Genomic DNA, 15,171 nt, shown 5'->3' on the forward strand with positions numbered 1-15,171 from the left:
TATCAAAGTCAAACCCAATATGCTCTCAATGAAGGGAAAGTAAACATTCAGCTCTACACAGATCAGAAACAGTAAGTATTATTAAACCTTAAAAATCTATAAAATTCAACGTGGTTTGCCCTCACTTTCATAACCAGTCAGAAACAAGAAATGCATATTATACCTGTCTGAAATATTTCATCAAGTCTTTCTGCCACCTTCTGTGGGAGGCCTGCCTCTATCAGTGTCTTGTAGTGTTCTGTGTGAGTTACACTGGAAGTATCCATTGGTTCTTCCTCTTCTTTTAACTGTACCGCATTACCATTCACCTGATTAGCCATTTTATTATGCTGCTGGAAAAAATTCAGGAGCTATATTACATTAAGCCAGAAATAACTAGTTTGTAGGACAATGCATGATTTATCTAAACTAATTTGTATACATGCTGCTAATAACCTCTATCAAAATAGTATTTTATGCCTTTTGTGATGCATCTGACCTAAATTTGCAATAATAATCCTGTAAAACCATATAAAATGTACATGAAGCATTAGCTCTTTAAGGAACTTCACGTACACTAGGGTAAATAAAGGCTTTAATTTACTAAAGGCAGAATTGCTGATTAACAAAAGCAGCTGTTGTGTCCTGGTGAGCAGATCAACAAATCACCACAAAATCCTAAAAGCCTCTCAGCTCTCAATTCTTTTACAGTTTTAAAGTTTGGTATAAAAACAGAATGAACACCCACAGACCACTTAACCAAGTTTTAAGTACTTTCGCATTTTCCTAGCTCTGCTTCAAATATAATATAGCTGTGAAATAAATGCCCTGTTGTCCTAGTTCAACACGCTGGTGGTTTGGGTTTTTCTCCATCTCACTTAAAATATAAAAATGCAACTTGACATTATTTTTTGTTCTAGAATTAATTTGCTGTTCCCATTCACAGATTTAAAAGAAAAAATGACCAAGTTTAAAAGCTAAATGATTGTTTTAAATCCACATAAGTGAGCTATAGTTGAAGTCGCTTTAAAAAAAAAAAATCATGAGTACATGTTGAATTTTTCTTGTCAGTAAAATAAAGATGCAAAAACATTGAAGAATAGACAACTAACTTCTTCCAAATAATTTCAACAAACATTACCTAATTTGGACAAACTTCGGTCAGATCTCTCAGATTAACCTACCAAAAATCATTTTGTATGTTCAGCCTGTATGTAATGCTGAAATGGACCAATTCCCTGAAGAGAGAGAGAGAATAAATAATAAAACCATACCAGGCCAGTCTCTATACTGCCTCAAAAGCCAGGGAATTAAAGTTAAAGTGCATTCGTCTGTGGTGAAATTATAATGTGATAAAGATAATAAATAGGCAGAATAAAGACACTGCAACACATACTGAAATAAAAGACATGAAGGTGGATCTCAAGAAAAAGCCTACTTTTCTTGATGAAACTCAAGATCCCTAGTCAGCTATAAGGAAAACACAAGTCTCCTAAAAGCACTAAGACAACCACACTTCCAGACTGCTTATCAAACACTGTGCAAATGCACCAGGTGCAGTTTTCTGGCTTAAACCAACTTCTTTTCATTTCAAAGTCCACTGACATTTAGTTGAAATTAATCTAAGAGAGGAAGACCAAGAGGGGAAGGTGGTAATAAAGAGTAGGAAGAAAGAAAAATGCAGAAAGGGTTACTCTGAAAATAAGATAAACAATATCATGACTTCTCACGATTACAAAACATTATTAAGACTTGATGGCCCTCTCATGTCTATGTAGACGCAGACTGTGGTTAAATTAAACTGAGTGGATAAATTTTTCTCAAGGCAAGCCTTAAATTTTGATGAACCAGCAAAAACGGAAACATCCGAAACTGGCAATGTTTGATCAAGAAACTACACCGTGTGAAATGAATACGTTTACTGATTAATACAACCTATTTCTATCAAGATGCATCATAAAATCCAAAATCTCTTTGTGAACATATATGGTTCTGTGTTCCCATGCTCCCCCACCCCTAAATACTTAACGATAAGATCGTCAGAACTCAAAAGTTCTCAGTGCCACAAGACCCTTACGGCATTGCTCCTGGGAATACTATTAGTCACAGAAAAGAGGCAAATTTTTAACAGAAAAGTTCAATGAACATCTGTTAAGGTGGGTTTTATTTTTAAGTATGTGTAAAGTAAAAAGACAAGTTGTGTATTAAGCACAAGACGAAATATTTGACTACTATTTCATTGCAAAGGCTCTACAAGTTGATATTGAAAATGGTTAAAATTTTCAAAAAAAGTTTGTAAACTTTAACAAAAAACAAAATAATTGGATTCCAGAAAAATAAAACCTTCAGATCAAGGAAAAACCTCTCTCTTCAAGATTAATACAAAATGCCCATTTAAAAAAGGCTTTTATGTCATACGGGACCATTTAAAACTCATGTCAATTCAACACAATGCCACACAGCCAAACCATATTTCTGGATGCAGCAAATATACTAATATGACTGGAGTCATTTGATCCAAACTTTTCTGCAAAATGTAGAAATTTAAGTAAGATTTAAAAGGGCTGCTGGGAGATTTGGGAAGTCAACACTAGCTCCTCCCTGACTTTTTCTGAACATGTTCGTGCAAATTCTTCATATTAAGAGACGGGCTTTTAAAAGAACCAACGAAATGAAAACTAACGTTTATCTCATGGCTTAAGAGTGTCAATCCCTTATCCTACGACTGACTCATGAGATAAATTCAAGCCTCTTGAGGACAGCAAAAATCTCAAATAGGTAGTGTGAAAGGACTGAACCTTTCAAGAACCCCTCGGCTTTAATTTTTAAATTTTGGCAATACGGTTACTACCGTACAGGAAAAAAACCAGCCTTTTCCAATTTAGTGAGCCTATGACATTTTCAGAATTATGTGTCTCAGGCGCTGCTTGAAGCCTAAGTCTCACGGCCTCTAGTAGTCATTTTTTCCTTCAAATCTCGGCTCGCAGCATGCAGAATGGAGGAGGGGAAGGAGGCGTCCCACACAAATCGACCTTTAGGCTTCTGCTCACACAAAAGTTTTCTCCCAGCTCAGGTAACCCTGGGATTTGCACTCCGCCTTCTGCCCACCCCACCCCCTCAGGCCCGTGCCGATTATCAACACATCCTACTCGTGGCGAGGCCGGCCGAGACGGGAGAGAAGTGGCTCCGGCAGGGAGAAGCGATGGGGCCGTGGGCGCCTCAGGCCCTCCGCCGGGCCGGGCCGCGTGGAGCGGCGGGCGGAGGCGGGAAAAGCACGGCCGGCCCTGGCAAGGCCGCGTGGAAGGTGCCCAGCGGGCCAGACCATGGGACGGGGTTGGAGGAGCAGGAGAGGATGAGCAAGGGCGGAGAGGCGCCTCAGCGGGTCGAGGTCCGCAGCTGCGCGGCCGGACGAGGCAGAAGCCGCCCCCAGCCCATCCCCACCCCCACCCCGGGACTTTGGAGCGAAAACGAAACTAGGGGCAAGGCGCCGAGCCGAGTCGGGTCGGATCGGGGCTCCTGGCCTCTCCCCCCTACGGGCCGGCGCGAGACTCACCAGGGCAGAGCAGAGGCTGACGACCGAGCCCGTGAGAATCAGCGCGAGGCGCTTTGAAAACGACTAGAAATGGCGCGCGCGCCACCCCCTCCCCCCCACACAGACAGAGATGCGATCCCGGCAGCACGCGGGGTTTCCCGGAACTGCTTCCAGGGACTCCGAGCTGCCGGGCAATCACTTCGCGAGGCAGCCTGACAGGCAGCTCAGGCGACCAATAGTAGCGAGGCGAAGCCTACCACGCCGGACGACTCGAGAGCCAATCGATGAAGCCGTCGGCTGAGCCAATGAGGGTACTCAGCGCCAGTGGCTGGGTCGCCTCCGGGGCGGGGGCAGGCACACAAAGGGGTCTGCGGTGGAAACCCCAGGTATCCGCGAGGCTACGGGGCACCAGGCCTTGGGTGGCCGAAGCTCCTCCCTCCTCGTTTGCTGCCCGTGCGAGGCCGATTATATGGGCCTGCCGCCGCGTGGCCGCCTCCGGAGCCCCGCCCCCTGTGTCCGCGCCTGCCCGGCTCTGCCGTGGCGCTCCCGTCGGGTGGCCGGCGCCGCCGTGCCCCCCAATCCTCCCTTGCGCGTCCGCGGCCAGCGTTCGCCCCAGACACGCCCATCGCCACGCGTCCGGGACACTCTAGGTCATTTTTTTTGGCTGTAGATACAACACGGTTTAAAGATGCTTCGCCTCGTCGTTTTGCTGGAGACTTTTGTAAGAAGATCTTCCCTTGGAACGATCAGAAAACTGTCTCCTTCCCTCCCTGGCTCCTCTCTTCCATACATCGTTGGTTTCAGCTCAGACTGGGAGGGAAATTGCTGAAGTGGACATGACTAAACAGCAATGTGTAACACAAGTAACAGAATAGGGACCTTTTCCCCCCACAGGGTTTGGAGCTAATTGATTTTCGCAAAGTAGCAGGGCAGAGATATCCATCTATAAAGCCAAAAGAGTCAGTTAATTCCCAAAGGAGACTAATTTTTGTGATTCCTAAATCTGTTTCTCACCTTCCACTCTTACTGATTTCTTCCTTGTCCTTAACTTAATCCAAACCTATCTCATCCCGCAGAAACCCTCTAAACTCACTTTCTGTAGAGCCAGCCCTTCTTTCCCAGCCCCAACCTCACCCTTAGGGAGTGGAGAAGGTCAGCAGTGGTCTGCAGGATTTCCTGATGCACTGGAGGATCATTAAATTTCTCAGAATCTATAAACCAAAACTTAATTATTGAGAGCTTATTATGTGCTCAGTACCGAGCTAAACCGGTGGTTCTAAGTTTTATGGATGGGGTATGAAACTTAACAGAAATGCTGGGATCCTTAAGAAAAAAAATGACAAATACAAATTTAGGAACAGAGTTTTGGAAGGATTTTATAGAAATCAAGGACCCTGGGCTGGCTGGTTAGCTCAGTTGGTGGTTAGAGCGTGGTGCTGGTAACACCAAGGTCCAGGATTCCATCCATGTACGGGCCTGCCACCACAAAAAAGAAAAAAAAATTTTTTAAAGGGAATGACCCTGAAGCTTAAACGTTATCACCTTTACATAAATCTGCCTCTAGCCCCAGGGTTCTTATCCTATTTTGTGGTTCAGATCCCCTAAGTGGCCAGTCGCCAACAACAACAAAAAAAGTGAAAGCAAACAGGTGAAATTAACCTTTCCTGCCATTTGGAAGTCTGGTAAAAGCTATCTGGGTTTTTAAATACAAAAAATACATAGCATTACCAAAAAAACAAATAAAACAAACTTTATATCGAAATACAATTAGTAAATATGTTTTTTTTTTTTTTTTTTTTTGTCTTTTTCGTGACTGGCACTCAGCCAGTGAGTGCACCGGCCAGTCCTATATAGGATCCGAACCCGCAGCGGGAGCGTCGCTGCGCTCTCAGCGCAGCACTCTACCGGGTGCGCCACGGGCTCGGCCCAGTAAATATGTTTAAAAAACAAATTGGTGATATAGTAATCTTTTTCTTTATTAACACCTTAAATATCAAGGTCCTGCAGCAGTTCTAATAACTACTGAAATTTTAAGGTGATGAGATGTTTCAAGAAATCCATGACAACTATAATGTGATATGAAAATGTTTGATTTCTATTGGTGAGAGAGTGAAAGGTATCACTAATTCTACTGTGGTTTGTTGCCTACATTCACAAAGAAAAATAAATGGTAAATTTCAGTTGGACATTGATGAAAACAAAGATGTTATTTTTTTCACAACCAAGTTGAAGGATCCCTGAATTCTATTTAGAGACTCCCTTCAAGTCCATTGGCCACAGGATAAGAACTCCTAGGCTAGATACTGTAATTTTAAAAGATTCTATAACCCACTATTTTCTGGGCTATTTCAAGCACTCTACCACACAGTCCTCATAGGTATACGCCACCTTCTCAGACCATGTATCTTGACTTTTTTATTTAGAAAGTATGGTCATCAAAAAAATTATATGCCAGCCAGCCGCCAAAAAAAAAAAAAAAAAAAAAATTATATAGGTATTCATGAATTCACTATTCCAAAAATATTCATTGCATGACCTCTATATACAAATCATTGTGTTAAGAGTAGAAAGTATAGGGGTTGGCTGGTTAGCTCAATTGGTAGCTTGTGTTGGTACAGCATGGTGCTGATAACACCAAGATCAAGGGTTCAGATCTCCATACCAGCCAACCACCAAAAAAAAAAAAGAGTATAAAATGAATAAAATATACTCTTTGTCCTCTAAGAGCTTACATTCTAGCTGACAAGGTAGGACAAGTATAAACAGAACAATGGCTTGCTAAGGGAGATCCAGCTATATCCCTAGTCTTTTGAAATTATTTAACGGTCCAGCCAGGCCCTTGTACAACCCTTCTCTGTCACAGACCAAATATGTGATCTGAGTTGATATGACAATAAATATGCTTTTGCTTCTTACAACAACTGAATATTCAAATTGAAGCTTATTCAATTTGAATATTCAACTGGGCACCAGAATATTCAAAGTTAAGCTTTGCTTTTTACTATTTACGACCTGAAGTAACAGAGAATGTTTAAAGTTACCAAACCTTCTTACTGGATCCTCAGATTAATCTTTGTCTTGTTTGTCCTTTTCATGATGCTAAAAGAAGCATTTAGTCTATTTTTCAGACTCCAAACAAGATTACATCAATTCAGTCTCTTCAAAAGCTTTCATTTGCCACTAATAGGGATAAATAGCCACACTTCAAAGACACAGGCAAGGGAAAGGGAAAAAAGAAACAATGTAGAAAAGAAGAAAGAGGAGAGAGAAATGAGGAAATGGAAAATGAATAAAGACCACTGTGTAGAGTGTTAGTGGAAATGGCATCAACAACCAACCCTTGCTGACATTTCGGTGCCAAAAATCCTCTACCTAGCTGTACTTGAAAATGTCAGTTCTACCTTGAATTCTCCCATTGTCAAGTAAAACTGCTTTTTTTCTTCATTAAACTTTAATAAGTTTTATTATTTTAAGTCACTTGCCAAAATGATGGTGCTCCAGCCAAGACTGACTAAGGGCTAAGGGCTGTGTGTCTTTCATTTATACCTCCTAAAATGATGCCTTTAAAAAAAAAAAAAGATGACCGGTAAGGGGATCTTAACCCTTGGCTTGGTGTTGTCAGCACCACGCTCAGTGAGCTAATCGGCCATCCCTATATAGAATCCAAACCCATGGCCTTGGTGTTACCAGCACCGCACTCTCCCAAGTGAGCCACGGGCCGGCTCCAAATGATGCTTTTTCAAAACAAAACAGGAGTGGCCAGCTAGCTCAGTTGGTTAGAGCTCAGCCTTTTAACACCAAAATCACAGATTTGGATCCCTATACCAGCCAGCCACCAAAAAAATTAAAAATGAAAATGAAAAAAGTGCCACGTGGATTATTTGCAATAGCTTGTAGTTGACTTACCCCAAGATGTTGTTGCATGCCTGCTTTATCATCATTTTTGTACCATTTTTTTCTTTTGAAGATTATCCTTGAGCTGGCTCACTGAATTCCCTTCTAGTTCTCAAATTTATCAAAGCCATTTTATTTTTTTATTTTTATTTTTTTTCAAAAGATGACCGGTAAGGGGATCTTAACCCTTGACTTGGTGTTGTCAGCACCACGCTCACCCAGTGAGCAAACCGGCCATCCCTATATGGGATCTGAACCCGCGGCCTCGGCGCTCCCAGCGCCACACTCTCCCGAGTGAGCCACGGGCTCAGTCCTATCAAAGCCATTTTAAAATAGAAAGAAAAGGGCCGGCCCGTGGCTCACTTGGGAGAGTGTGGTGCTGATAACACCAAGGCCGTGGGTTTGGATCCCTATATAGGGATGGCCAGTTAGCTCACTTGGGAGAATGTGGTGCTGACAACACCAAGTGAAGGGTTAAGATCCCCTTACAGGTCATCTTTTTAAAAAATAAATAAAATAAAATAAAATGGAAAGAAAGTATATTTCCATCTTAGTGGCACATCATTGTAAACAATCATCACTACCTTTTTTTTTTTTCAGCTCCTACTGTGTGTCGTGTTCTATTTTATCTTTTATCCTTTTCTTTTTTTTTTGTTTTTTTTTTCTTTGTTCTTTTTTTATTTCTTTATTTTTTCTCTTTTGTTTGCCAACTGTTCTACATGTGCTATTGTTGATCCTTATATGGAACAGGCAAGGCTCGTGTGGTAGAAGGCTCAGAAGAATCTGGCAAAGAAGATTTCTGATACGATGAATAAGAAACCTGAAACCTTAGTAATAGTATCCCATTTCTTTGAGGAAATAAGGCTCAGAGAGGTTAAAACATTTGTTCACAGCCATGCCTCACAGCTCAACTAAGACTCAAACACAGGTCTATGTAACTCGGAAGCTACTTCACCAAGCTACTTTTCACCTGTAGTCTCAGTGTTGGCAGATTCCTTACATGTAGAAGGTACATATTTTTACCAGTCAAAAAATCATTATGAGGGCCAGCCCGTGGCTCACTTTGGAGAGTGTGGTGCTGATAACACCAAGGCCACAGGTTCAGATCCCTATATAGGGATGGCCGGTTAGCTCACTGGGGAGAGCGTGGTGCTGACACCACCAAGTCAAGGCTTAGGATCAAAAAACAACAAAAACAAACAAAAAATATTATGATCAATCTGATGAATGAGTTAAAAAATACTATCTAGGGTCCGAAGCCTGCTGGGATATAAGATGAGAACATTTTCTTTGTATGCTTTGCAAATTGGCTTCACAAAGCAATTTTAACTTGTTCTGATAAATGACAGTATCTAAGAAGAAAATTGTGGCCTCACAAGGTCTCAACTTTGGAGAGCAATAATCTTTTAGGTAGGTTTGTTAGAAAAAAAAAATGTCTCAGCCGGTTAACTTAGTTGGTTAAAGCATGGTGCTGATAACACCAAGGTCCAGGGTTCAATCCCTGTACTGACCAGCTGCAAAAAAAAAAAAAAAAAAAAAAAAAAAACAGAAAAGAAAAGAAAGAAAAAAGAAAATGTTTCATAAAGATGATACCCTAAGAAGAATAAAAAAAAAAAAAAACCCTGAAAATAAAAAAGGTTTAACCCTTTGAACTTCATACTAGTTAATATTTGTTAACCACTTACCATGTTACACCTACAATGCCAATTGTATTGAGCATTAAATGATATAATACATGAGGAAAGTACCAAAAATATTATTTCCCTTTTGCAGATGAAGAGACTAAGGCCCAAATCAGAGCTGGAACTCAAAATCTGGTGTAACTATAATTTTATTCTCTTAATCACATTATACTACACAGCCAGAAGAGATTAACGAAAACCAGTAAAGTTAAACCCATCTCTTTTTAAGCCTTCATATTCCCAAACCTTATGCTCGTAGGCTCTGATTTTTTTTAAGTCAGTCAAATTTAGCAGTGGGGAGTTGTATACCAACTTTAGTGGAACTATTGTTAATAAGTTCCAATAACCCACTACCACCAGATCAGCCATGTAGGCTCTGAGTTTGAAGTTCTTTTAGTCCTTAATTTTTCATGTGAGATCTCCATGCTCCTTGGTTTCTATTGAGGGATAATGGAAAAAGCAAAAAAAAAAAAAAATAGCAAAGTGAGCTCTCCTTTCCAACCTTCTAATCCTCCAATCAAACTCAAGAAAGCAAGAATCAACTTTTAAGTAGTTAGGATTGTTAAATCCAGCTTAAGAGTGTTGAGGGGCTGGCCTGTTAGCTCTGTTGGTTAGAGTGTGGTGCTGATAACACCAAGGGCCATGGTTTGATCCTTGTACCAGCCAGCCACCAAAAAAAAAAAAAAAAAAAAAAAAAAAAATTGTGCTGAACACACTTGGTCACTACATTCTTCCACTTGACAACAGTGGAATTCCCTGGCAATCCATCACCAGGACCTTGGTGCACCCATCCACTGACACTGAACTCTGCAGCTGTTTAAAAGAGACAGGCACAGGCAGCAGCAGCAGTGCCTGTCACCTAAGTTCCAGAAATCAAATTCTAGGAGACTATTGTATGTAACTCTATTGAGTTCTAATTATTTTAAATCTTCCCTGTCGACAGGCAGAAGAACCATATGTCAAAAATCTTTTATGGAGGTGTTAGTGTAAGCTTTTAACTAAAATCCAATAGAATTCTAAAATAAGCATTGTTACCCATATTCAAATACACAAGTTAAATATACAGTTCTACAAATCAGATTCTACAGGGATTGTAAGTCCTGTTCCCAACACCAGTGTGCCATGGAGTAATAACAGCACTCAGTATAACTTGTGTATGTTTTGAAAATTCAATAAAATAGTAAGAATTGGTTTTTAATAGACTATATATAATCATTACCATTAAGTTAAAATATCCATTGGAAGAAGGCGGCAAGCGCTCTCTAATGATAATAATAACAATACTACCTTATACTTAGAGCTTTTCCATTCACAAAGAGACTCAGATACCATTATCTCCCTAGACATCTTAGCTGCATTTGGACATCTTGACTTACGCCAAGGCCTTGGTGCTGCTACTCTCCTCTCCTAGTTCTTCTCTGGGTTCTGTAATACTTCCTTCTGGGTCCTCTCCTCTGCCCATCGTTGGTGTTCCCAGGATTCCATCCTTGACACTGTTCTCATGCTCTGTCAGGGTCATCTCGTTCATTCACATGATTTTTACTACTTCCATCTCCATATTAGCTATTCCCATTTCTTTATCTACAGTATCATTTTTGGACCTGAGCTTTGGGCTTGTTTCCAACTGCCTGCTGGGCATATGAATGTATGCTCAAATTCAAGGACTAGTATCTAAAGATGATTTTTATCTCCTACCACTCAATCCCTTCTTCACTGAGTCCCACCCATACCGACCGCCCACATGCCATTCCTCCAGTGTGCCATCTGCTGCCTCAGCACCTTTAATTTGCTCTTCAGTTAATTGAGTACCTAGAATACTTCCCCCGCCCAGCTATCCTGACAATTCATTCAGAACACTGCTGAAATGTCACCTCTTTAGAGAGGTTTTCCATGACCACCCTAGCTAAAGGCAGTCCCCATTCACTCTTCTTTTTCTTCAGAGCTCTTATCACCTAACATTATTTATGTCTTTGTTTACTGTCCATCTCCCTCACCAAAATACAACTTCAATAAGGGCTGAATCTTTGTCTCGCTCAGTCTTTTTTTTTTTTTTTTGTGACCAGTAAGGGGATCGCAACCCTCCTGTGCTCAGCCAGTGAGCGCACTGGCCATCCCTATATAGGATCTGAACCCGCAGCCGGAGCGCTGCTGCACTCCCAGCGCCACACTCTCCCGAGTGAGCCACGGGGTCGGCCCTGTCTTGCTCAGTCTTATGCCAGGCACATAAGTTGGTGCTCAACAAATCCTTGTTAAATGACTTAATTCACTTGTAATCTTTATCCTCAGCCCAGAAATCCCCCTTTTAGTGTGTCCTGATACTTGTCTATCTAACAAATTACTTACCTCAGAAATCTGGATTTCATACATTCTGACTCTTTATCATAAATCACTCATGAAAGTGTTTGATAGTATACCTAGAAACCAGGACTAGGGCCGAGCCCGTGGCGCACTTGGTAGAGTGCTGCGCTGGCAGCGCAGCCACGCTCCCGCCGCGGGTTCGGATCCTATATAGGACTGACCAGTGCACTCACTGGCTGAGTGCCGGTCACGAAAAAACGACCAAAAAAAAAAAAAAAAAAAGAAACCAGGACTAAAGCAAGAGCACAGATGGAAGCCAGCTCCCTTCTTTTCCTATTCTGTTTCTGTCCCATTCCAGGAGGATGCTCATGCCCCATATGTGGCAACCCAACCTGCAGGTCCAAGCTCTGTCCATGCCCCCCATACCCTAGGGTGTAGGATATTGAATAGCAAGCTGACAGAGTCCTTGCTGTTCTAGGGAGTAGGCCAGCAAGGCTGGCTTCCGGTTTTGCCTGCTTCCCCCTTCCCCCTCTCCTTGAGGTCTGACCTTTGATTGAACCCGGGACCCTGAGAGCTTTGTAAATGAGGAGCTTATGCTCTTATTTGGCTGATAAACAGTTAGCTATGAACCTTCAAGCACTGTGGCAGCAGTGAATGTTCTATAAATAGCTTTGTACCAGACATAACTGACTTAATCAGTACAATTTGTTATTTTTACTGGCTTATAATAAAGAACCTAAAATAAACTAAGAAGCCGACCCTGTGGCTCACTCGGGAGAGTGCGGCACCAGTGCTGGGAGTGCAGCGGCCGCAGGTTCGGATCCTACGTAGGGATGGCCAGTGCGCTCACTGGCTGAGCGCGGTGCGGCTGGTCACAAAAATGGCAAAAATAATAATAATAATAAAATAAAATAAACTAAGATGCTTTACAGGTCATCAGCCTGTGTAGCCCTCCTGATCCCATAAGTGTGTTTCTTCAACTCCCCATTGTCTCCCCTTGGGTACTGGTTGACAACACTAGGGATACACAAAGGCATCTTGATCTGCCCTGAAGAGAACGAACATGGGAAAGAGGCTTGGAAGTGAACTGTTTGTTTGGGCAAAGAATTCTAAAGTCCTGGACACCTGGAGTTTGTGATATAGGAGGGGGAAAGGTAAGCTCTGCATAGGCAGGTTTCCTTGGTCCCATGGGGAAAGGTGCAAGTGGAGGAGGGCCAAATCAGAGCCCAAGGAGGCAACTCCATTGCCCTGGTCTAATGGCAGTGCTACCTGGGACAAAACCCCAACTTCAATAAAGGGTGGATATAACCAAACAAGAATGAAGTTCAGAAAGCATCTTCTTGCCTCCCTTGCCTAAAAACCAAAGATTTAAGTTTTATGCCTCAAGAGCTATTGAGGCAGAGATTTAGAAAAGGAAACTGTGAGTAAAAATCCTATCAGAAAATGGGACTTAAAATTTGAGACTTTGGTTCCTTGGAAGACACTATTAAGAGAATGAAAAGATAGGTCAAAGAGTGGGAGAAATAGTTGTAAATTATTTATCTGATAAAGGACTCATATCCAAAATATACAAAGAGCTCTCAGAACTCAATAAAAATAACAAATGATCCAAAACTTTCATTAGATTCTCAAAGGAATCTGGGTCCTCCCCCAAATGTTAACAACCATTGGTTTATGTACTTGGTTGGAGAATTCAGAGATTAACCAAATGCCAAACTGAGAACAGGGAGTTTATAATCCTGCCCAAGCTCTCTGTATTGGGGGCCTGCCTTGCAACACATTTCAAAGTTGCCATGGAAAAAGTCTATTCCTAGGTAACAGTGAATCATTGCTGTCTTTGGAGGGTTAAGTAGAGGAGCAGCCAGGGGCAGGTCTGTCTTTATTTCACCTGGAGGGGTCTTAGATGGATGACATCACCTCTGGGAGTCTTCTTCCTCTTGCATAAGTCCCCACCAGATATACCAATGACAGAATTTTAGGGTTTTTTTGGTTTTGTTTTTTTAATGGGCTGGCCAGTTAGCTCAGTTGGCTAGATTGTGGTGTTATACCATCAAGGTCAAGGTTTCGGATCCCCAAACTGACCAGCTGCCAAAAAAAAAAGGAAAAGAAAAGAAAGTTTTTTTAGGACTAGCTTGGTATGGTGACAAATCAGAAATAAAGTTATCAGCCCTGCCGAATGGAATGAAGTTTATACATATTCTCCTCTTATTTATTCAGGAAATATTTGTTGCTTGCCTACTCTAGGTCAAACATTTGCTAGGGTTGAAGATACAATCGGGAGCAAGACACAGTGACTTCTTCAGGGATATCAAAGTTTAATGGAGGAGACAAGAAAGTAAGCAGGCTACTACAAAATTGAGATAAAGTGCTTTGATTGAGATAAGCCCAGGGAAAGCAGAAAAGAAACACCTGATCCAGTCTTGTGAGATCAGAAAAGGTTTCCTAGAACAAGTCCAGCTTGGGACCTGAAGGATGAGTAGGAGCTGGCCAGAAGAGTGGAGAGAAAGAGATGTAGCTTGGAGTGTTGCAAGTGCAGTGAAAGTGGAGAGAACCAGAGCTGGGGAGGGCAGCAGAGGCCAGATCGTGAATGAACTCCTCATAAGTTACATGGAAAGAGTTTCAATGCATGCTCCTAGCAATGGGAAGCATACAAGGGTTTTACACAGAAGAATGGCATGAAGGGATTTGCCTTTCACAAAGATCGTTCTAGCTGCAGAAAGAAAGAGTAGACTGAAGGGTATCAAAGTAGAAAAGAGTAGACTCATTAGGAGGTCATTTCAGTGAGTAAGATGTGGCTCAGTGATGGTCTGAATAATTGCTGCTAATATTTTGAGCTCCATTATCTCATTTACTCTTTGCAACTCTATGAAGTAGATATAATTAACCCCATTGGGGAATACAAGGAACAGCAAAGCTTAGTAATTGCCCAAAGTCACATGGTAAGTGGTGACAGTAGAGAGAAGTAGATGGATTTAAGAAATATTTAGGAGGTGGAAAAGATATGACTGAATGGCTATTTATACTATTAATATTCATTATTGATTTGGGGACGGTTACTAAAGAAGCAAGAGTTAAGAATGATAAGCAAGTTTCTAGCTTGGATAACTAGGCAATGACTGAGTTAGGAGAAACAGGTGGGGAGTGGTTGAAGAAAGTGGCAATTGGAGTCTATCCCCATACCACCCTGAATGTGCCTGATCTTGTCTGATCTCGGAAGTTAAGTAGGGTTGGGCCTGGTTAGTACTTAGCTGTGAGACTGCCTGGGAATACTGGGTGCTGTAGGCTTTAAAGAAAAAAAGTAGCAAGTTGAGTTGGTTTGGGGTTTGATTTCAAGGTGCCTGGGTAATTTTCAAGTGGAGCTGTCCAGAAAGCAGTTGCGGGGGCTGGTGTGATTTTGGTGTCATCAGCCGCAATCTCTCCCAGTAGGAAAAATAAAATAAAACAAAACCACCTTTGAAGAAGCTGAAAATGATGCAAACTTTGAAAACAAAGCATTTAGGAAAACATGATACAATGGGATTTCCCACAAAACCATTTTAGGTCATTACAGGGTAATTTTCTTCCATTAATTTTACTCAGTTATTTTCACTAATGATCTTACCAGTCTTTTCTATATTGAAATTTCCTATAAATAAGCCTAAGTCTGCTACTCTCCCACAGACTTGGGTATCTAACAAACGCTTCCAAAGAGTTCATTTCTCCAAGGGCATAGGAACTCCTTTGGGAGCAATACTAACTTCTGAAGCACCGGGGAACCATTTGGCAAATTATCATTTCAGTGCACTT

The 15,171-nt window shown here is 41.6% G+C and overlaps 1 protein-coding gene and 1 pseudogene across 3 annotated transcripts in view; one reads left to right on the plus strand and one right to left on the minus strand.

Moving 5' to 3' along the window:
- The window catches only part of HNRNPR (heterogeneous nuclear ribonucleoprotein R), a 31,510-nt gene extending 27,885 nt beyond the window's left edge, over window positions 1-3,625 (minus strand). The window contains exons 1-2 of one of the 3 annotated variants that reach the window (XM_063105184.1): window positions 3,533-3,621; window positions 164-329 (exon numbers count right to left, since the gene is read on the minus strand). In XM_063105184.1, the coding sequence (XP_062961254.1) occupies window positions 164-320 (157 nt within the window). In that variant the 5' untranslated portion in view covers window positions 321-329; window positions 3,533-3,621. Of the gene's footprint in view, window positions 1-163; window positions 333-3,532 lie in introns of all 3 variants that reach the window. The other 2 variants (XM_063105183.1, XM_063105185.1) reach the window with 2 other exon arrangements.
- A 10,926-nt stretch (window positions 3,626-14,551) lies between these two features.
- LOC134385435 (5S ribosomal RNA) lies at window positions 14,552-14,670 on the plus strand (annotated as a pseudogene).
- Window positions 14,671-15,171: the final 501 nt, after the last annotated feature.

Source organism: Cynocephalus volans, chromosome 8 (assembly GCF_027409185.1).
Source record: "Cynocephalus volans isolate mCynVol1 chromosome 8, mCynVol1.pri, whole genome shotgun sequence".
Taxonomy (NCBI): domain Eukaryota; kingdom Metazoa; phylum Chordata; class Mammalia; order Dermoptera; family Cynocephalidae; genus Cynocephalus; species Cynocephalus volans.